Raw genomic sequence first — 23318 nt, 5'->3', positions numbered from 1 at the left:
GACCGTTGGCTGTAGGTGTCAGAGGTGACCTGGGAAGAGGAAGACGACCGAGCCAACCAATCGATGACGGCAGGGTTGTCGGTGGAGACACGACCGCTGGATGACACCGGGAGCACTGGCCTCTGGCTGCGAATAGCGCTGCCTCGACCCCTTCCTCTGCTGCCACGTCTGCTCGCTCCTAAAACATTGCCTCCTCTGCCACTCCTCTGCATGTTGTCTGACATACTCTTTAATTAAACGATTCTGTGTCCCTGAGTAACAATTCTGTGTCCCTGAGTAACAATTCTGTCTGTCCCTGAGTAACAATTCTGTGGCCCTGAGTAACAATTCTGTGTCCCTCAGTAACAATTCTGTGTCCGAGTAACGTTTCTGTGGCCCTAAGTAACGGTTCTGTGGCCCTCAGTAACAATTCTGTGTCCCTGACTAACGTTTCTGTGGCCCTAAGTAACGGTTCTGTGGCCCTCAGTAACAATTCTGTGTCCCTGAGTAACGTTTCTGTGGCCCTCAGTAACAATTCTGTGGCCCTCAGTAACAATTCTGTGTCTGTCCCTGAGTAACAATTCTGTGGCCCTAACTAACGTTTCTGTGGCCCTAAGTAACGGTTCTGTGGCCCTCAGTAACAATTCTGTGTCCCTGAGTAACGTTTCTGTGGCCCTAAGTAACGGTTCTGTGGCCCTCAGTAACAATTCTGTGGCCCTCAGTAACAATTCTGTGTCTGTCCCTGAGTAACAATTCTGTGGCCCTAATTAATGTTTCTGTGGCCCTAAGTAACGGTTCTGTGGCCCTCAGTAACAATTCTGTGTCCCTGAGTAACGTTTCTGTGTCCCTAAGTAACGGTTCTGTGGCCCTCAGTAACAATTCTGTGGCCCTCAGTAACAATTCTGTGTCTGTCCCTGAGTAACAATTCTGTGGCCCTAAGTAACGTTTCTGTGGCCCTAAGTAACGGTTCTGTGGCCCTCAGTAACAATTCTGTGTCCCTGACTAACGTTTCTGTGGCCCTAGGTAACGGTTCTGTGGCCCTCAGTAACAATTCTGTGGCCCTCAGTAACAATTCTGTGTTTGTCCCTGAGTAACAATTCTGTGGCCCTAAGTAACGTTTCTGTGGCCCTCAGTAACAATTCTGTGGCCCTCAGTAACAATTCTGTGTCTGTCCCTAAGTAATGTTTCTGTGGCCCTAAGTAACGGTTCTGTGGCCCTCAGTAACAATTCTGTGTCCCTGAGTAACGTTTCTGTGGCCCTAAGTAACGGTTCTGTGGCCCTCAGTAACAATTCTGTGTCCCTCAGTAACAATTCTGTGTCTGTCCCTGAGTAACAATTCTGTGGCCCTAAGTAACGTTTCTGTGGCCCTAAGTAACGGTTCTGTGGCCCTCAGTAACAATTCTGTGTCCCTGACTAACGTTTCTGTGGCCCTAAGTAAAGGTTCTGTGGCCCTCAGTAACAATTCTGTGGCCCTCAGTAACAATTCTGTGTCTGTCCCTGAGTAACAATTCTGTGGCCCTAAGTAACGTTTCTGTGGCCCTCAGTAACAATTCTGTGTCCCTGAGTAACGTTTCTGTGGCCCTAAGTAACGGTTCTGTGGCCCTCAATAACAATTCTGTGGCCCTCAGTAACAATTCTGTGTCTGTCCCTGAGTAACAATTCTGTGGCCCTAAGTAACGTTTCTGTGGCCCTAAGTAACGGTTCTGTGGCCCTCAGTAACAATTCTGTGTCCCTGACTAACATTTCTGTGGCCCTAAGTAACGGTTCTGTGGCCCTCAGTAACAATTCTGTGGCCCTCAGTAACAATTCTGTGTCTGTCCCTGAGTAACAATTCTGTGGCCCTAAGTAACGTTTCTGTGGCCCTCAGTAACAATTCTGTGTCCCTGAGTAACGTTTCTGTGGCCCTAAGTAACGGTTCTGTGGCCCTCAGTAACAATTCTGTGGCCCTCAGTAACAATTCTGTGTCTGTCCCTGAGTAACAATTCTGTGGCCCTAACTAACGTTTATGTGGCCCTAAGTAACGGTTCTGTGGCCCTCAGTAACAATTCTGTGTCCCTGACTAACATTTCTGTGGCCCTAAGTAACGGTTCTGTGGCCCTCAGTAACAATTCTGTGGCCCTCAGTAACAAATCTGTGTCTGTCCCTGAGTAACAATTCTGTGGCCCTAAGTAACGTTTCTGTGGCCCTCAGTAACAATTCTGTGTCCCTGAGTAACGTTTCTGTGGCCCTAAGTAACGGTTCTGTGGCCCTCAGTAACAATTCTGTGGCCCTCAGTAACAATTCTGTGTCTGTCCCTGAGTAACAATTCTGTGGCCCTAACTAACGTTTCTGTGGCCCTAAGTAACAGTTCTGTGGCCCTCAGTAACAATTCTGTGTCCCTGAGTAACGTTTCTGTGGCCCTCAGTAACAATTCTGTGGCCCTCAGTAACAATTCTGTGTCTGTCCCTGAGTAACAATTCTGTGGCCCTAACTAACGTTTCTGTGGCCCTAAGTAACGGTTCTGTGGCCCTCAGTAACAATTCTGTGTCCCTGAGTAACGTTTCTGTGGCCCTAAGTAACGGTTCTGTGGCCCTCAGTAACAATTCTGTGTCCCTGAGTAACGTTTCTGTGGCCCTAAGTAACAATTCTGTGGCCCTCAGTAACAGTTCTGTGTCTGTCCCTGAGTAACAATTATGTGGCCCTAACTAACATTCTGTGGCCCTAAGTAACAGTTCTGTGGCCCTCAGTAACAATTCTGTGTCCCTGAGTAACGTTTCTGTGGCCCTAAGTAACAATTCTGTGGCCCTCAGTAACAATTCTGTGTCTGTCCCTGAGTAACAATTCTGTGGCCCTAACTAATGTTTCTGTGGCCCTAAGTAACAGTTCTGTGGCCCTCAGTAACAATTCTGTGTCCCTGAGTAACGTTTCTGTGGCCCTAAGTAAAGGTTCTGTGGCCCTCAGTAACAATTCTGTGGCCCTCAGTAACAATTCTGTGTCTGTCCCTGAGTAACAATTCTGTGGCCCTAACTAACGTTTCTGTGGCCCTAAGTAACAGTTCTGTGGCCCTCAGTAACAATTCTGTGTCCCTGAGTAACGTTTCTGTGGCCCTAAGTAACAATTCTGTGGCCCTCAGTAACAATTCTGTGTCTGTCCCTGAGTAACAATTCTTTGGCCCTAACTAACGTTTCTGTGGCCCTAAGTAACAGTTCTGTGGCCCTCAGTAACAATTCTGTGTCCCTGAGTAACGTTTCTGTGGCCCTAAGTAACAATTCTGTGGCCCTCAGTAACAATTCTGTGTCTGTCCCTGAGTAACAATTCTGTGGCCCTAACTAACGTTTCTGTGGCCCTAAGTAACAGTTCTGTGGCCCTCAGTAACAATTCTGTGTCCCTGAGTAACGTTTCTGTGGCCCTAAGTAACAATTCTGTGGCCCTCAGTAACAATTCTGTGTCTGTCCCTGAGTAACAATTCTGTGGCCCTAACTAACGTTTCTGTGGCCCTAAGTAACAGTTCTGTGGCCCTCTGTAACAATTCTGTGTCCCTGAGTAACGTTTCTGTGGCCCTAAGTAACAATTCTGTGGCCCTCAGTAACAATTCTGTGTCTGTCCCTGAGTAACAATTCTGTGGCCCTAACTAACGTTTCTGTGGCCCTAAGTAACAGTTCTGTGGCCCTCAGTAACAATTCTGTGTCCCTGAGTAACGTTTCTGTGGCCCTAAGTAACAATTCTGTGGCCCTCAGTAACAATTCTGTGTCTGTCCCTGAGTAACAATTCTGTGGCCCTAACTAATGTTTCTGTGGCCCTAAGTAACAGTTCTGTGGCCCTCAGTAACAATTCTGTGTCCCTGAGTAACGTTTCTGTGGCCCTCAGTAACAATTCTGTGTCTGTCCCTGAGTAACAATTCTGTGGCCCTAACTAACATTTCTGTGGCCCTAAGTAACGATTTTGTGGCCCTCAGTAACAATTCTGTGTCCCTGACTAACGTTTCTCTGTCCCTAAGTAACGTTTCTCTGTCCCTAAGTAACGTTTCTCTGTCCCCAAGTAACGTTTCTGTGTCCCTAACTCTGTCCCTAATACAGAGCGGTCTGCCTCTCTTGAATGACTGGAGGCAAATGGAGAATTCTAAAATGGCCGCCATTTATAGCTCGACCATTACACAGTGCTGGCTGGCTGGCTGGCTGCTGATTGGCTAATGCGATCACATGTCATTAATGAATGCATTATGGGTCAGCGCGCCTTGTCTGCGCGCCTTCCCAGACATCCCCGCTCCGTCGCCGCACATGTCGCCGCCATTTTAGGAAAAATTTCGATTCGCGCATCCGAAGTATGCTATTTTTCGGATTCGGCGCGAATTGAAAATTTTCCAATATTCGAAACGAATTCCACTTCGCCTACTTCGATTCGCTCATCTCTAATTGCAAGTTTATACCCTGCATCTGTATACATTAGCACATGGCTTGTCTGTGAAATCTTAGAAAGTGAAAGAAAACTTTTCTGCAACCATTGCCTAGGAAACCTGAGCTCATCCACAGAAACATTGATACATTTCTCTGTAAACTTTATATCAACCCCTCTCCTTGCTAACATGATGTTTCAGGAAAGTAATATACAGTCTGGGTAAACTAATACACAAACACAATCAGAGCTTCATCCAGAACAGGACCTAAACCCTGAGTTAGATAAAAGATAAAAACGCTTAACAAAACCAACCTGGAAGGTGCAAAAGAATCTTACTGCTGACAAGGAAGAATTGCTGTCTAATATTAATGACTTATGGTCTAATACTGTTGAATTCATGTCTGCCCTCCCCCAACAATCTCATGAGCCAATACAACTAGGGGGCGCTATCCAGCAATTGAATGTTGCTTATGAGAATTATCAAAGACTGTGTGGTAAATATTTTGCTCTCTTAAAGCCGTACAACACTCAAAGGTCAATGGAAGAATTAATGAGTTTTGAGGAGCTCAATCTTGAAAGAGATAATTTAGTGGTGTGAACAAAGACAAAGGCAGAAATGAGAATAACACAGTTCCACGAATCCAGATCTTATCGCTCTGCATCTACTAGACGCTCCTCAAGATCTTCCAAATCCCTACAATCAAGATCTTCTACACTCAGTCAACAACTAATAAAAGCCCGTGCTGATGCTGAAGCTTCTAAAATTCAGGCAGCTTTCGCCCAAAAGAAAGCAGAAATAGAGGCTCAGGCCACATATAAGAAAGCAGAAATGGAGGCTCAGGCCACATATAAGAAAGCAGAAATGGAGGCTCAGGCCGCACATCAGAAAGCAGAAATGGAGGCTCAGGCAGCAGAAATGGAGGCTCAGGCCGCACATCAGAAAGCAGAAGTGGAGGCTCAGGCCGCAGAAATGGAGGCTCGGGCCGCAGAAATGGAGGCTCAGGCTACACATAAGAAAGCAGAAATAGAGGCTCAGGACACATATAAGAAAGCAGAAATGGAGGCTCACACCGCACATCAGAAAGCAGACAAAGAAGCTGAAGCCACACGCCAAAAGGCAGAAATTGCAGTTTTGGAAAAACAATGTGAGCATGTCACAGCCATGGCAAGGTTAAGGGTCTTAGACAAGTCGCTAGTGAAAACAAAAGAGACAACAGTTCCAAACACTCAGTTGTATCTTATGTCTCAGATTCTTCGCACACCTCTCCAGAACATCAACTCCCTGTCACAGCAGCCAAAGTACTCAAAGTCTCTTCTCTGCACCTACTGTACCTCAAGACCATTTGCCCTTATATCCTCCAATACATCAGACTGCAGCATCTCAGCTAGCTGCAGACACTGGTGTGTATTTAACAGACCGTCCATCATACTTTGGCACCAACAGAGTACCTCCTAGCAAACGCACTACTCTACAAACTAACATGCCAATGGACTCTAAGCCAGCTCCGGCATTGAATGCCTTAGTAGCAACATATGTTCCCAAGTCACTCCACGTAAGTCCACCAACCGTCACAACCAACTCTGTTCCACCTGCAGTCATGCACCCACAATCTGTAAACAAGGACATGTCACAGTTTGCTAAATACATGCTCCGCAGAGGGCTTGTTAAGACAGGCCTCACCAAGTTTGATGACAAGCCTGAAAATTACAGAGGCTGGAAATCCACTTTTAAGGCCACAATGAGTGACCTAGACATCAATGCCACAGAGGAATTAGATCTACTCATCAGATGGCTAGGTCCTCAGTCCACTGAACGCATCAAGAAGCTCAAAGCAGTTCATATTGACAACCCTGCTGCAGGCCTTAATTCTGCTTGGGGCAGACTTGAACATACCTTGGCAGCCCAGAGGCCGATAAAGAAGTTTTATTCAAAAGGTTGCAAAGCTTCCCAAGGATTTCTGCTAACGACAATCAAAAGTTTCAAGAACTCAGCGATGTTCTATTAGAGCTTCAACTTGCTAAGGCTGACATCAACTTACCTGGTCTGTTACCTTGACACCTCTCATGGCATCAAATCTATTGTTCTCAAGGTACCATATGGAATTCAAGAAAGATGGGCAGCGCTTGGACCAAAGTATAAGGAAGAACATAGAGTTGCCTTTCCTCCTTTTTCCTACTTCTGCGAGTTCATCAAAAGAATTGCAGACACTAACAATGACGCAAGTTTCTCATATGGGGACTGTAGCCTTCTCAATACACTCTCCAAGACCTACAAACACACGTATGTTGCACAGAGACCATAGAGGTCCAGCATTAGTGAAAAGGACTAATGTTCTACCTGCGCCTGCTACAGTTCTTGAAAAGACTGATCAAAACAAGAAAATTGGAGAACCCAAATCGGCAATGTCCAATACATAACAAACTACATACACTTAAGAAATGTATCGGCTTCAGAAAGAATACCCTCCAAGAACGTAAGGAACTTTTGAGGAAATTTGGGGTTTGCTACAAATGCTGTGCCTCCACAGAACACTTTGCAAAGGACTGTAAAGCGATCATCAAATGTATAGAGTGTGACAGTGATGACCATGTGCAAGCTCTTCATCAATATTAGCACAACTTTACTACGCTCACAAACAATCTTCCTGAGGCAAAGCAAGGCGGGGAGTGCCCAGATCAAGCAGCACCTACCACCCCAGTGTTCTCTACATGTACAGAGGTCTGTGGAGAAGGATTCTGTGACAAATCCTGTGCAAAGATATGCTTGGTACGTGTATACCCCAAAAGTCAACCTGACTTTGGGGTATACTATTCTGGATGATCAGAGTAACAGATCTCTTGCAAGAACTCATAGCCAACCGAATACCAGCCCTCGATGAAAGTGCCGATATCCTGCTGTTACTCAGTTGAGACATCCTAAGGGTGCACAAAGTTCATCATCAAATCAACAGTCCACACAATGCACCATATGCTCAGCGCCTGGATCTAGGATGGGTCATCATAGGCAATGTCTGCCTAGACAAGGACAGGAGGTCCTACTGAGTCTCTTCCTTTAAAACACATATCCTGTCAAATGGAGGAACAAAGTGTTCTGCACAAATACCACATAAATATATCATGAAAGAAAGACTGTTTGAAAAAGGTGCACAATGGCACATCATACAAGACAATAAGAAAGCTCTTAATCTCTGGGATGACAACATCGGCAACACAGTGTTCGAGGTAACCACTAAAGACAATGAGTTGGCAGCTATCATAGAAGACAAAGAATTCTTGAAAACCATGAGTAAAGAGTTCTACCAAGATGATTCCAACAGTTGGGTAGCACCTCTACCATTTCATACCCCAAAAAAGAGACTACCAAACAACAGGGTACACGCAGAATCACGGTTTGTTTCTTTAAATCGTAGTTTGAACCAGAAGCCTGAGATGAAAAAGCACTTTGTAGACTTTATGCAGAAGGTGTTTGAGAGAGATCATGCTGAGCCTGCACCTCCTCTTACGGAAGGAGAAGAATGTTGGTACCTACCATGTTTTGGTGTCTACCATCCTCGCAAGCCTGATCAGATTAGGGTGGTCTTTGACTCAAGTGCTTGTCATGAAGGCGTCTCCCTCAATGACAATCTTCTCACTGGGCCTAATCTGAACAACAATCTTATAGGAGTTTTACTTCGCTTCAGACAAGAGCCAATTGCTGTTATGGCTGACATTCAGCGATGTTCCACTGTTTCATCGTCCGTGAAGACTACAGAAACTTCCTCAGGTTCCGATGGTACTGCAATAATGATGTCAATGATGCAGTCATAGACTACCAAATGAAGGTACATGTTTTTGGTAACAGTCCTTCTCCTGCAGTAGCAATTTATGGACTGAGGAAAACAGCTCAAGAGGGTGAGAAAGAATTTGGATCTGGTGCAAGACAGTTCGTCGACAGGAATTTCTATGTAGACGATGGACTCAAATCTCTGCCCAATGAAGAAGAAGCTATTGACCTTCTTACTAGAACATAGAACATGCTTGCCACTGCAAACCTCAGATTTCACAAAATCATCTCTAACAGCGACAAGGTCATGATAACCTTTCCTTCTGATGACCATGCTGTCAGTGTGAAGAAACTCCAACTAGGATCTGACCTTTCTGTTACACAACGCAGTCTTGGATTGCTTTGGAATGTTAAACAAGACACATTCACATTTCAGGCATCAGCCTGTGACAAGCCCTTCACAAAGCGAGGAGTTTTGTCTTCAGTGAACAGCATTTATGATCCCTTAGGTTTCATTACACCTCTCACCATTCAGGGTAAGATACTGCTGAGACAACTTACTTCTGAAGCTACCCAAGGAGAAACAACAAAGGTGGGAATCCTGGAAACAGTCTCTAAAAGCATTAGAACAACTCCAGATACCACGCTCTTACACCCAAGCATCCTTAAAGAATGTCACCAGAAGAGAGATTCATGTCTTCTCCGATGCATCCAACAAAGCCATTCCTGCAGTGGCTTATCTTCGAGCTACGGATCCCAGTGGTGAAGTGGGTATAGGATTTATCATGGGCAAGAAAAAGCTCATACCAAAACCTGCCCATACTATTCCAAGGCTCAAACTTTGTGCAGCTGTGTTAGCTGTGGAAATTGCTGAGCTTATAGAACTTGAAACAGATGTTGCAATAGACTCCTTTGACTTTTATACAGACAGCAAAATAGTGCTAGGATATATACACAATCGCTGGAGACAGTTCTACATGTATGTCGGCAACAGAGTGGAACGCATACGGAAGTTCTCTACGCCTGAACAATAGCACTATGTTCCCACTAGTCTCAACCCTGCTGACCGTGGCAGTCATGCAGTACTTACTACAGCATTTCGGGACACATCTTGGCTGATACTTCTTTTGCCCAAAGAGGAAGACAAGTCATCAACCTGATTTAAAGGGAGGTAAGAAGGAATCGTGCATGTTGCTGCCTTCCCCACTGAATATGGATTTCCATGTCTCAGCCTGGACTTTCGAGACCAACATCTGCAAGTATTATGCTAAATGCTTGCATTGTTTTCCTTTGTTCTTCTTTTCCTTCTTGTTTTGCAGATGTTCCTGGAAAGAATCTTCATTTCTTATATTGGACTAAAGTTTGTTATAATAGAAATCATAGATTGTGACGGGGAGTGTCATGTATCACATGACTGTCATATGCCTTTAAGTGTTCTTTGCATTTTTCCTCTGCTCCTCCCTCTGCTTTGGTTTAGTTCATGTTGTATAGATAGCCCCACCCCTTTTCCCAGTAAGGCATTTCAGCTTCAAGCCTCATGTCATGAAGCAGATCACATTATGATATTTTGACCTATCCGATGTTCATGGTTGTAAGATTCTCTCAGTTTATGGAATAAACTTCACAAGATCTACAAGGTGTCATCTGGATCAAGTCACTGCCTGTGTTATTCAACAAAGATTGGAGTTATCACTATCTCATCACAACTGTAAGTTACAGAGATCACACTTTCAATGCTTAGATTGGAGAGACAGAACAAAAACTGTAATTTTTTTTGTTAATAGTGACAAAAATAAAAAACACAGAGGTGATCAAATACCACCAAAAGAAAGTTCTATTTGTGGGAAAAAGAGGATATAAATTTCATTTGGGTGCAGCGTTGCATGACCGTGCAATTGTCAGTTAAAATAACACAGCGCCATAACGCAAAATAATGGCCTGCTCAGGAAGGGGGGAAATCCTCTGGAAGGTGAGGGGTTAAACCTAAAACACATGTGCTGTAATATCCACAGTTCATAAAGTGCGCTTATTCTTTATCTTTCTTCATAAAGTGTGCGGCTTTATTATCGTCCGTGATAAACATGCAGCACTTCCCATATAGTTGTGAACAAACACACCGCGTGTCCACCACCGTTCCCTCCTGAGCTCAGCTCCACTTTTTGACCTGTCCTCTTACAGGTCAAAATCACTTGAATTTTTGGATCTTTAGCAACCTCTTCACTTTCGATATGAGAGTAGAAGGCAAACTCCCCCAACCCCCCCCCCCCAAAAAACGGACGATCATTCATCCAATACTCTCATTGTGTGTACGGGGCTTAAGACTACTTACTTGTCATGGTAAAGCTGAGAGTCATTTCCTCCTCCAGGGATCTGTGGCTGACAATACAGAAAAATACAACTTCGGGTTCAGCGTCGGTAGACGGCTCCACAGTCAGCACACTGGTCACATTGAATGTCCCATCGCTGTTCCCCAAAGGTGTTGTGAAAGAAACGTCCTTGTCCCAAGATGAGCTCCTGCTGTTACTTTTACTGTATTTAACCCATCGGATCTTCACAGCTTCTGGGTAAAAATTATTGACTTCACAACAGACAGATCCCTTGATTCCATCTTCAATCTGTTGATCAAAGCTCAGCGCCGTCTGCGGTTTAACTGTACAAGGAAAGACAGTTATTCATTATTTCTATACTAAAGGCTAATTTCATGTAAAGTGTTACTAAACCCCGGACCCCGCATTCACTATACCCGCTCTCCCCGGACCCCGCATTCACTATATGCACTCTCCCCGGACCCCGCATTCCCTATTTCTGCTCTCCCTGGACCCCGCATTCCCTATATTCCCTCTCCCCGGACCCCGCATTCACTATATCCACTCTCCCCGGACCCCGCATTCACTATATCCACTCTACCCGGACCCCGCATTCCCTACATCCACTCTCCCTGGACCCCGCATTCCCTACATCCACTCTCCCTGGACCCCGCATTCCCTATATCCCCTCTCTCCGGACCCCGCATTCACTATATCCGCTCTCCCCGGACTCCGCATTCACTATATCCGCTCTCCCCGGACCCCGCATTCACTATATCCTCTCTCCACGGACCCCGCATTCACTATATCCGCTCTCCCCGGACCCCGCATTCACTATATCCGCTCTCCCCGGACTCCGCATTCACTATATCCGCTCTCCCCGGACCCCGCATTCACTATATCCGCTCTCCCCGGACCCCGCATTCACTATATCCGCTCTCCCCGGACCACGCATTCACTATATCCGCTCTCCCCGGACCCCGCATTCACTATATCCGCTCTCCCTGGACCCCGCATTCACTATATCCGCTCTCCTGGGACCCCGCATTCACTATATCCGCTCTCCTCGGACCCCGCATTCACTATATCCGCTCTCCCACAGTACACAGAACATGGAAATGCAATTATTTTAGTAAATTGCTAAATCCCTTTTCTCATCAGCAGTATATAGCAGTCTTGTGACTTCTATCAGTGTCCAGCAGAGCATTGGTTAAAACTTGTAGAAGGAGTTTTCATTTTGTTCTAGGAGGATGCTGAACCTCTGATCTCTGTCTGGAAAGTGCTGATTGGCCCTGTGCTGGTCACATGCACTCTCCCAAGAAAAAAAAAACTCTGTAGCAATACACATCAAACTTAGCATGTGCAGCTTGACCCCAAGGTAAAAAAAAAAAAAAAAAAAAAATATATATATATATTGCGGAATGGTAAAGTACAACACATAAAAGTGCAAAAACCATTAGCAAATGCGAAATCTAAAAAATCAAACAATATGGTAAAGTGCATCATGAATGTAATGAGCTGAGTGAAACAGTAAAGTGCATCAAGTAAAAGCATGAAAATATCAGCTAAACAGCTCAAAAAGCCCATGGAACACGGCTCACTTTGGAGGGGTGGGGAAACCCCTGTCTCAGCTCCCCATATCCCTCTTATGTGTAAGTCACCCTGTGCCTGTTAGGGGTACAGGGTGATCTTTCTTAATATTGTGTAGACATGTTTAGGAGATAGGTGGGGGTTGTGGATTGTTTAATGCCATGTGGTTGCATCCCATTGTTCTATTGTGTGTCTTGCTTGGGAGCAAACTATTATGTATGTGTTTATGTGGATTGGGTTGGGAGGGGTGGTGTCTCCAACAGCCTCCCTCCTGATGGGACTGTCTATTGGTGTGTCTCTTGTTACTAAATGTAGATTGCCCCGCCCTGTGTCATTATGCATGGAGGGGGGGTTTGTTCCCTTGAATGTATATATCTTGTATCTGTGTTAAAATAAAGTAGTCTATTTCCTGGTTTTACTTCAAATCTGTGGTGTCTGTGGTCGGTGTTCGGACCAGGGAAGCGGAAGTACCCAAGTGCAGTTACACGGCCATTTTAATGGAGACCCAAGCAATCCTGAGAAGACATTATTATTATTATACAAGATTTATATAGCGCCAACAGTTTGCTCAGCGCTTTTTCTTATGAGAAAAGGGAACAGCAGAATGAATGCCGTCGGGAGATGCTAGCCCAAATAAAGTGTTAATGACAGCGAATGAAGGAGCTAGCAGTGGTCACAAAGATGGCATAGTAAACAAAAATGGGTAAATAAGAAAAAAAGGGGAGATGGATGAGAATAACGAATAGATGTATATATCATGGTAGGGAAACCGTCAAAATGTGCAGCATGAGCATATGGAAATGTATAAAAAATCTCATGATAACAATTGGTACATTGAAATGAAACGGGATCCTTCATACAAGAAGGTGTATCCAATGAAAAAGGGGATAAATAAAAAAAGAAAAATGAAAAAAAACAACATGAGAAAATATGATGAAAAAAGGGGAATAAAAAATGCAGGCTATTTAAAAGAGCAATGTTAAATGTCAAATATCATGAACATATCATAATAAAAAGAACATAACAGTTATAATGGATACAATAAAAACCTGAAAATACAAAAAAATGAATAAAATGAAGATAAGAATCAAAATGAAATAAATAGAATAGAATAGAGCAAAAGGTCATGACTTCCAGAAAAAGTGGATCGCGTGTGCAATGTCAGGCTCCTGCACTTGCTGCCTAGAGCTTTCTGCCTGTACCCCTGTATGATGGGCAGACAGTTCCTGAAACTGTAGGCAGTGTGAATGAACTATAGATGTGCTGATACCACATTGATACTATGGTGGCAGACGGGACTTGTAGTTTATTCATGCACAGTCTTTTTACACAATGTGGAAGATTAACCACAGTGAGTATAACAAGCATGCTTTACTGCATCTACATACTGATTGTACTGCTATGGGTTTAGTAACACTTAAAAAAAAAAAAAAAAGAAGAAATACGCACGTTTTTGCTGGTTTAGAAATGTGCATTTATTTTCTTTTTCTCAGGGACCTTCAGAGCATGACACCTGCGATCAGTGGATCAGTGGATCGTGTGTGCAATGTCAGGCTCCTGCACTTGCTGCCTAGAGCTCTCTGCCTGTACCCCTGTATGATGGGCAGACAGTTCCCGAAACTGCAGGCAGTGTGAATGAACTATAGATATGCTGATACCACATTGATACTATGGTGGCAGATGGAACTTGTAGTTTATTCATGCATAGGACGAACTTGTTACCTAATATAGGGCTGGCATCCAAGACGGTTTGAATTTTCCTGGGATTTGACAAATCGGATGGTGGATAATGGAATCTGATGCCACTTTTCATTTAAAAATTGCTCCAGTTCTCACAGAGATGCTGGAGGTGGAAAACAAGCCTGAACCTTGTCCTCCAAAACTGACCATAGTGGCTGTATGATATTGAGGTCCGGCGACGCCCAGGGAAGGTGCGAGAGTTCATCTGCATGATCGTCAACCTATGATTTGACAACACCAGCTGTGTGAATTGGAGAATTATCGTCTTGGCTATTGGCGCTGTCTTCGGGAAAAACCGTCTGCACCATGGGATGCAAATGATCGGCCAACATTTGTACCTATTCACTGGTAGTGACTCTACCTTTCAAGCTGATAATGGGTCCTGACAGAATACTATGATAGGGTTGCCTTAACCATAACTGTGCCACCAACATGCTTTACTGTTGGCACAAGACAGGCCTGACTGTAATGTTGGGATGGTGTTGGCCACACGTAAACGCGGCCGGTGTTTGGGAACAGTTTGAAGCGCGAATCATCAGAGCATATTAGTCTTCCATTGGTCGCTCGCCCACGACTTTTGGGCGTTGCACCACTCTCTCCTCTTCTAAGCATTAATATCGGTCGCTAGTGGTTTGGCAAATGCAGCTCACCCATGAATGTTCTGCTTATGGAGTTCCCTCCACACAGTGTTTGTGGACATGGGCTTTGGAAGACTGAGATTGAGCTCTGCAGCCACCTTTGCAGCAGTTGTTTTCTTATTCCGGCTCACAATCCTGTGCAATGTCCTTTTGTCTCTTGCAGTCAGGTTACCATGACGACCGTGCTTATGCTTATCAGATGCCGGTTTCCCAGAAACTGTATATGCCGCCTGTGACGGGAGTGACTTTGGGGGGTGGGGAGACCCCTGTCTCAGCCCCCCAAATCCCGCCTATGTGTAAGTCACCCTGTGCCTGTTAGGGGTACAGGGTGATCTGTCCTGATATTGTGTAGGCATGTATAGGTGGGGTGTGGGGGTTGTTCATTGTTTAATGCCATGTGGTTGTCCCATTGTTCTATTATGTGTCTTGCTTGAGAGCAAACTATTATGGGATGTATGGGTTTGTGTATTGTCTACTGCCACATGGTGCATCCCATTGTTCTAGCAAACTATTATGGGATGTAATGTTTCCGGCAGCCCTTCCCCGATGGGACGGCCTGCTGATGTGTTTCCTGTCTGGGTGTGTATTTCCCCGCCCTGTGTATATATCTTGTATCTATGTTAAAATAAAGCAGTCTATTTCCTGTTGTAAATAGCCTTGTACCATGTGACCTCTGATCATTCACAGATTTCACACATAGTAAGCAATGATATCAGAAGTGACATCTTGCTTACACCTATTCATGTGATCAATGATTGGCCAATCAGTGATCACATGATCGGGACCTCACACAGCGGTCCTGTACAGCGATCAGTGTTCCGCTGTGTCCGGAATTACACAATCCAAAATGGCGGGTGCCGTTTATGAATGGCAACCCAACCCTGCACTGCCATCGTCTGGCCGTTTATATACAGCGGCCGGACGGGAAGTGGTTATACGATCTTGCAGCAGTTTTCAGACGCACAAGTGTCCCCGTGTGAAGGTTTCCCCTCACCATCTGTTCCAGTGAAAATTACTGCAAGAGATACATAGAAAACCATTTAGTCCTGGAGTGGCCGAAACTGTAATCAATATTCAAACTGCTTTCAGCAGATGTCTCCAGGCCCAGACTGGAATAAAATATAAGCCTGGGCATTTTAGACTGAGCAGCCAATTTTTCCGGGTGATCGGGTGGGGTGGGGGGGCTTGTATGGTGGCGGGTGTTTGTGCGGGGGTTTGGTGGAAAAGTCGGAGTCGGTCATTTGCACTGTAATGTAAAGGGGCACTGTGATATAAAGGGGACTGCACTGTAAAGGGCAACTGTAATGATTACAGTGCCCCTTTACACTGCATTCCCCTTCATATCACAATGCCCTTTCACATTACAGTGCCCCTGGCAATCACAGCCCCCATCACAGTGCCCCTTGCAGTCATGTCCCCCCCCCACCCCCTTTTCTCTCTAATCACAGGGTCCCATTGTCTATGACAGATAGCTTCAGAATCCCAGACTTACACTGCAGTTGGCAGATGATCTCATATTTATGACAGCAGAAGATAAATTCCAGTCCATTGCTCATGGGTTGGTTTGGGGGGTGGAGAGTTTGATGGAGAGAACACCGAGCCTGCTCCTACCCCCTGCGCTTCCTGCAAGTTTCCATGTCCAGCTCCTCCTGCCCCCTGCTCTGCAGATATAATGATGAGATGTAGAATGAAGCTGGTCGAGGATGTCTAAACCCCTGATGAAGGAGGTGGTCGGGGATGTCTATACCCCTGATGAAGGAGGTGGTCGGGGATGTCTATACCCAGATGAAGGAGGTGGTCGGGGAGTTCTATACCCCTGATGAAGGAGGTGGTCGGGAATGTCTATACCCCTGACGAAGGAGGTGGTCGGGAATGTCTATATCCCTGATGAAGGAGGTGGTTGGGGATATCTATACCCCTGATAAAGGAGGTTGTCGGGAATGTCTATACTGCTGATGAAAGAGGTGGTCAGGAATGTCCATATCCCATCAAACAATAAACAATGTGTAAAAAAATGTAATTAAGTAATGTAAAAAAAGTAGATAAAAAACACATGTGCGGACAAATGCTGAGCTGTGCACACCTTTATCCCCAGGAAGATCAGCCCAGATCATACACACATGCACACTGCTGTGCTCACACCTGGAGGAGAAGATCCATCATACAGCCCATTGCTCATTGGCTGCCAATGACAGATGCCCGCCCGGGCCACCATCCCACCACTATTAGCTGTGTGGGAAACACAAGATAGCCACCAGATTCCTCTTCTCTATCCAGCACACAGACAGCCTAGCATCAATTAGCTCTTGCTGATTACACAGAGGTGTTAATGACCATTGGAAGGGTGGGATGTCAATCTTGAGCTTTAGGTGGTATGTCCACATCCAACCCACTTGCTGGTCCCAAATGACATCTTGGTGGGACGGGAGACCTGGCACAGGCATAGCCACATAGCGAGAGGTGAGTGGTGATCTTCCGCTCTATAGCCAGGTGATAAACATGCCACGGACTGGGTAGCCATCAGACAAATTTGTGGTGTGCCCTATGACCAGTCCAGGCCTGCTTCCTGCTGTGAAGCATGGTCATCAACAGGCCACAAACCAGGCGGCCCTGGCCCACTGGGTAAATGCCCAGTGTGCCCCATGGCCAGTCCAGGCCTGGAGGTCCCCATGTGAAGGTTTTCCCTCACCACCTGCTCCAGTGAAAACTGTTGCAACAGACCACCTTCCGCAGAGTGAATACACGAAGGTAAGGAGGTTTACTGGTATAGAGGGGAACCCCCCAAGACTGGCCTGGCGGGGCACTGTCACAGACATCCTCTCAGGTGCACTGTGTAGGGCTCAGATGGTCCTCTCCAGGTTCGAGCTTGGCAGCTCTGGTTTCATCCTATATTTTCTTCTTCACAGTCCACACAGGTCTGACTCCTCCTGTGAGGCCCGCTCTTGATTCCTCTCCATGCTCTCAGAGAGATGGTCAAAGACTGCAGACATGATACATGAGATGGTCAGAAACTGCACACATGATACAAGAGATGGTTAGAGATTGCATACAGGATACAGGAGATGGTTAGAGGCTGTGGGCACGGTACAGGAGATGATTAGAGATTGTGGATATGATACAAAAGATGGTTAGAGATTGTGGACAGAATACAGGAGATGGTTAAAGGCTGCGGACATGATACAGGAGTAGATCAGAGACTGAGGACATGGTACAGGAGATGGTCAGAGACTGAGGACATGGTACAGGAGATATGGTACAGGAGATAATCAGAGACTGCGGACATGGTATAGGACAGTGGTGGGCAACCTTTTTTTTCAACTGAGCCAAATCTCGCCAAAACCACGATTGAAATTTATTTTGAGAGCCACATTTTTAAAACTGAAAATACATCCCCCATATAGTAATTCATCCCCCATAGTAATTTATCCCCCATAGTAATTCATCCCCCATATAGTAATTCATCCCCCATAGTAATTCATCCCCCATATAGTAATTCATCCCCCCTATAGTAATTCATCCCCCCTATAGTAATTCATCCCCCATAGTAATTCATCCCCCCTATAGTAATTCATCCCCCATAGTAATTCATCCCCCCTATAGTAATTAATTCCCCATATCGTGTCAATTCACTTACCTTTGCTCCGCGCGTTCCTCTCGCCGTGTTCCTGCGCCGTTCCGGTCTTCAGGGCGGACTGTGAGAGGAGAGGAGTTCGTCACGCTGCCCCGCCTACATCCTGACAGCCAATGTTTGCCACGCTCCGCGGGCCGGATTATAAGGTCCGCCGGGCCGTAGTTTGCCCATTGCTGGGCTAGCTGCAGAGTCCTGACTTTTGGGGCGGCCGCCCGAGAGGAGGGAGGGGAGCGGGCGCCCGGCACACAGAAGAGCCGCATTGAAGTGTGTAAAGAGCCGCATGTGGCTCACGAGCCGTGGCTTGCCGACCACTGGTATAGGAGATGACATGGTACAGGAGATGATCAGAGACTGCGGACGTGGTACAGTAGATGACATGGTACAGGAGATGATCAGAGATTGCGGACATGGTACAGGAGATGACATGGTACAGGAGATGATCAGAGACTGCGGACATGGTACAGGAGATGATCAGAGACTGCAGACATGGTATAGGAGATGACATGGTACAGGAGATGATCAAAGACTGCAGATATGGTACAGGAGATGATCAGAGACTGAGGACATGGTACAGGAGATGACATGGTACAGGAGATGATCAAAGACTGCAGATATGGTACAGGAGATGATCAGAGACTGAGGACATGGTACAGGAGATGACATGGTACAGGAGATGATCAGAGACTGCGGACATGGTACAGGAGATGACATGGTACAGGAGATGATCAGAGACTGCGGACATGGTACAGGAGATATGGTACAGGAGATGATCAGAGACTGCGGACATGGTATAGGAGATGACATGGTACAGGAGATGATCAGAGACTGCGGACATGGTACAGGAGATGACATGGTACAGGAGATGATCAGAGACTGCGGACATGGTACAGGAGATAGAAGCTGCAGACAGGATATTGTAGGATATAGCAGAAGGTTAGAGGCTGTAAGTAGAATACAAAAAATGGTTAAGGGCTGTGGACAACATAGAGTTAATATCTCACCACTGCCTGGGCCTGGCTGCCATACCAGTGCCTCCTCTCTTCTGCAGTAGCATATACTTCCTATTCCTCCTCCTGTCTGACACTTCCAGACAGCCCCCCCGCTGAGACTCCTGAGTCCCAACCCTGGTGGGCAGCTCTCTCGCCTCCCCATCCAGTCCTCCTAAATGCTGCTGAGACTCCCGACACCTGTTGACTGCGCATATGCTTATCAGATGACGTTTTCCAGGAAACTGTATACGCCGCCATAACCTTTAATACTGTACTTCGCAACGTGGCAAATAAATCGGTAACTTCAGTCACAGAGGCGCCAGCTAAGCGGCACCAACAATTTGGCCTCTTTGAAACTCAGTAAGCTCTGATATGACTCTGTATTACTAGCAGCACACAGCGAATATGGAAAGTGAGGCTTCCCACCTGTTAGCTAGGTGTCTCATCACACAGCGTATATAGGCTTGTTTATTGTGTTTAGTTAGAGGCATGCTAGAAGCCTGGGTATGGGAGTGAGTCAACGAGGTTACTTCAAGTTAGGCTGCAGGGGCTGATCTGCAAGGAAATCTGGCCAATCCTCAGGAAGGAGGCCTGGCATGGTGGCTAGGTCAGCCCTTAAATATGAGAGAGCCTGGCCAGCAGGGAAGTTGGGTTTTAAGATGGTTTGAGGAAGAATTGCTGGGGTGGAGCCTTAGAGGGGGCCCCAGAGGAGGGAGACCTGCCTACAGGCTGAAGCTGGAAAGAAGAACCTCCAAAGAAAGACAGCCTGTCAGCAGGGAAGGAGCCAGTCCAGCGTGATTCCTGAAAGCAGCTTCAACCATTAGGCTACAGGAACAGGACAGTGTGAGCATTTCTACGTCCCCTGAACTGAAGAAGGGAGAGGACAGGCAGATGCCATACTTAACTAGTTCTCCCCGGGACTACTTCATTTGTACATCTCTGAATCCCTTGTTTAATGACACTCTCAAGACAGCCAGGTGGATGAGGAGATTTTTATCTGGGATCTGAGGAGGTTCATTTAAGGGGACCAAGTGCTCCTTGTGGAGACTGTATGCTGATTTTTCAGAAGTTCCACTCCTAAAGGAGTAGAGAGTCTAGGATCCATTTTTGTGCTGTTTGCTGGATTCTTGCCATTTTTCCTTAAGACCTTTGTCATACAAGTTGTTCACTTCCATATACCCCTAGACCCCATCCAAGTTGTTAACCCCTAATAAAAACCAAGCTCATTGACTGTTTACTGACTGTGGATGAAAGTTTGGAAAATGCGTATCGCCTGGCTGTGCAGAGCTTAGGGGGACCCAAAAACTCAAGGGGGTAGAGCTACATTATGAAAAGTAAGACATCCTCAGTGTTGTATATTATATACATTTATGGGACGGTGCCTCTGAAAGGACCCAACTTTTCCCAGTCGCTCTGTTATCACTGTGTACCTGATACTTGCAGAGTAGATGTAGTGGAGTCAGAATCTGGAGTGAAGATAACAAAGCAGCGATAGTCCCCTTCATCTGTGATCTGAATGTTGGGTATGGAAAGACGGGCATTGCCTTGTTGGAGGTCTTTGTCATTCATGTGAGATCCAATCCTTGAAGACTTATGGCGGGAACTATGAAAACCATAAACCTCACGTTCAGTTCCATTTTGTAATCTGAGAGTCCAGACAACTGATAGTTTCTCTAGATTCAGCGATATTGGGACACCAGACAGCAGACAAGGGATGGTGACATCTTCTCCTCTTAAGGCTTCAGTAGGACCATCTTTCCCAATAACTCTCAGCCCCCGAACTTGAAAATCACCTAAAATTAGAACAAAAAAGAGTGATGACAATTGTACAGGATCACTTGTATAAAGACAACAGAAACTAAACTACTAATGTCATCCAGGAAACACTGTGACCACGCTATAATCAGACAGTGAGCTCCCGTTTCAACAAAATGGTGGCCGCCTGCACACAGGCACCAACTTCCTATTGCATAAATATGATTGTAATGGAAAAAAAGATGGTTTCAGTTCCTGTTCTCCACCTATAGAGAACTCATCAGATGCGTTTCACCTTTTTTGGGGGGGCTTAATATTCATTATGTATGTTCTCCCAGCAACATTAAAATTGGCCGCTAGATGGGGCCTGGAAAAAAATTTCTGTTTTACAGAAATGCAAATTGGAAATGGATGCTCCCAACACAGGGTGGTAACTATGGGGGCAATTAAAAGGTACAAAAGTGCCTCATCCTAATATAGACTAGCTGAAAATGGAAAAAGGAACTCATGGACTTTTTAGGCACTACAATGATATTTCATAAAAATAAAATTGTATTGAATGTTTACAAACGTATAATCTTTATAGAATGGTAACTTCACCCTGTAACATAAATTAATTCACTGCAGATACACATACTATTAGTGAATCCCACAGTCTTAAGGGAGTGCCGTGTCTCGGCAATAACTGCAAGGGGTGAGCTGTGACCTGCAGCCCTCTGGGATACTTCACAGGTCTCAGAGGACTGCGGCCCATTCACGAAGCGCAGCTCGCTTCGCGCATGCGCAGTAAGAAGCCGGCTGTGAATCCGCAGAGCTTCACTGCCAGTTTCCCTTTGTTAAGATGGCGGCACCAGCACCTGAAGCTGATTAAAGAATCAGCTCGGGGTAAGGACACCGCTGGATGCCTGGACAGGTATGTGTCCTAATATTAAAAGTCAGCAGCTACAGTGTTTGTAGATGCTGACTTTTATCTTTTTTTGGGGGGGAGGGGGTCCAAGGGCCAGAACGCTGCTTTAAGCACTGAAAAGGACAAAATGCATCTGAGGAGTTTCCTACAGGTGGAGGACAGGAGCTGAAGCCATCCTTTATCCCTTTCATTCATGTTTATGCAACAGAGAGTCAGTGTCTGTGTGCAGATGGGCGCCATTTTGTTGAAGCCTATAGGAGCTTGATAAACTGATCCTGTCTGTCTTGCACCAGTCTATTTACGTGCTGATCTAACTGATACAGGTTTGGAGGGGCATTCGGTACTACTTTCATTGTTTTATTCCAATTGGATTATCTTAAATCTAAACTTCAGGATAAGCAAATATTGTCTAATTAGTGTTTCCCTCATTTCCTCTTCTGCTGACAATGTTTTACCAGACAGGAAGTGAGGGAAGATGTGTACCAGGGAAAGAGAAATAAGAAGCTGACAGAGGTCCTAGCCTTCTCCCACTTAACATAATAAATTAATTTGTATTTCTTTCTGCGTTGTTGCTGGAGGATTTCCATCACTTCTTGTTTGTTGAAAAGGTTGTCAATGGTACAAGAAGTAAGGGGATATCTCTCTAACAGAGCTCCGGACAGCAGGGGTTCTAATCCTTTCCCACTTCATCCAAAACTAGAAAAAGGCTTGAACTATGTATACACTTTAAAGTGAGCCTTTTAGCAAAAATTTAACCTTGCCTCACATACCCTCCCAATTAAATCTTGAAAATTTTAATTTGATCATACAAGAATTTTATTGGACGTTTCAAGGATAAGTCACACATTTAAGATTATATATAAGGAAAAGCATATACACTATATTGGGCCGCCTGCCTTTCCACACACATGAACTGTAATGGCATCCCAGTCTTAGTCCGTAGGGTTCAATATTGAGTTGGCCCCGCCCTTTGTAGCTATAACAGCTTCAACTCTTCTGGGAAGGCCGTCCACAAGGTTTAGGAGGGTGTCTATGGGAAGGTTGGACCATTCTTCCAGAAGCACATTTGTCAGGTCAGGCACTGATGTCGGGGGAGGAGGCCTGGCTCGCAGTCTCCGCTCTAATTCATCCCAAAGCTGTTCTATGGGGTTGAGGCCAGGGCTCTGTGCAGGCCAGCCAAGTTCCTCAACCCCAAACTCGCTCCTCCATGTCTTTATGGACCTTGCTTTGTGCACTGGTGCACAGTCTTGTTGGAACAGGAAGGGGCCATCCCCAAACTCTTCCCTCAAAGTTGGGAGCATGAAATTTTCCAAAATGTCTTGGTATGTTGATGCATTAAGAAATCCCTTCACTGGAACTAGGAGGCCAAGCCCAACCCCTGAGAAACTGCCCCACATCATAATCCCCCCTCCACCAAACCTTACACTTGGCACAATACAGTCAGGCAAGTACCCTTCTCCTGGCCACCGCCAAGCCCAGACACGTCCCTCAGATTGCCAGAGAAATGTGGTTCGTCACTCCAGAGAACATGTCTACACTGTTCTAGAGTCCAGTGGCAGCGTACTTTGCATTGCACTTGGTGATGTAAGGCTTGGATGCAGCTGCTCGGCCATGGAATCCATTCCATGAAGCTCTCTACGCACTGC

The 23318-nt window shown here is 45.7% G+C and overlaps 1 protein-coding gene across 1 annotated transcript in view; it reads right to left on the bottom strand.

The window, feature by feature from the left end:
* LOC149451747 (natural cytotoxicity triggering receptor 3 ligand 1-like) overlaps positions 1 to 23318 on the bottom strand; it is a 117168-nt gene that overhangs the window by 51475 nt on the left and 42375 nt on the right. The window contains exons 2-3 of the mRNA XM_089690222.1: positions 20441 to 20803; positions 10446 to 10766 (exon numbers count right to left, since the gene is read on the bottom strand). Of these exons, the coding sequence (XP_089546348.1) occupies positions 10446 to 10766; positions 20441 to 20803 (684 nt within the window). The remainder of the gene's footprint in view (positions 1 to 10445; positions 10767 to 20440; positions 20804 to 23318) is intronic.

This window comes from Staurois parvus, unplaced genomic scaffold (genome assembly GCF_062004578.1).
Source record: "Staurois parvus isolate SC_StPar_1 unplaced genomic scaffold, SC_StPar_1.0 ptg000523l, whole genome shotgun sequence".
Lineage (NCBI taxonomy): Eukaryota > Metazoa > Chordata > Amphibia > Anura > Ranidae > Staurois > Staurois parvus.
The sequence above is the reverse complement of the archived record's forward strand: the minus strand, read 5'-3'. Positions and strand labels throughout refer to the sequence as shown.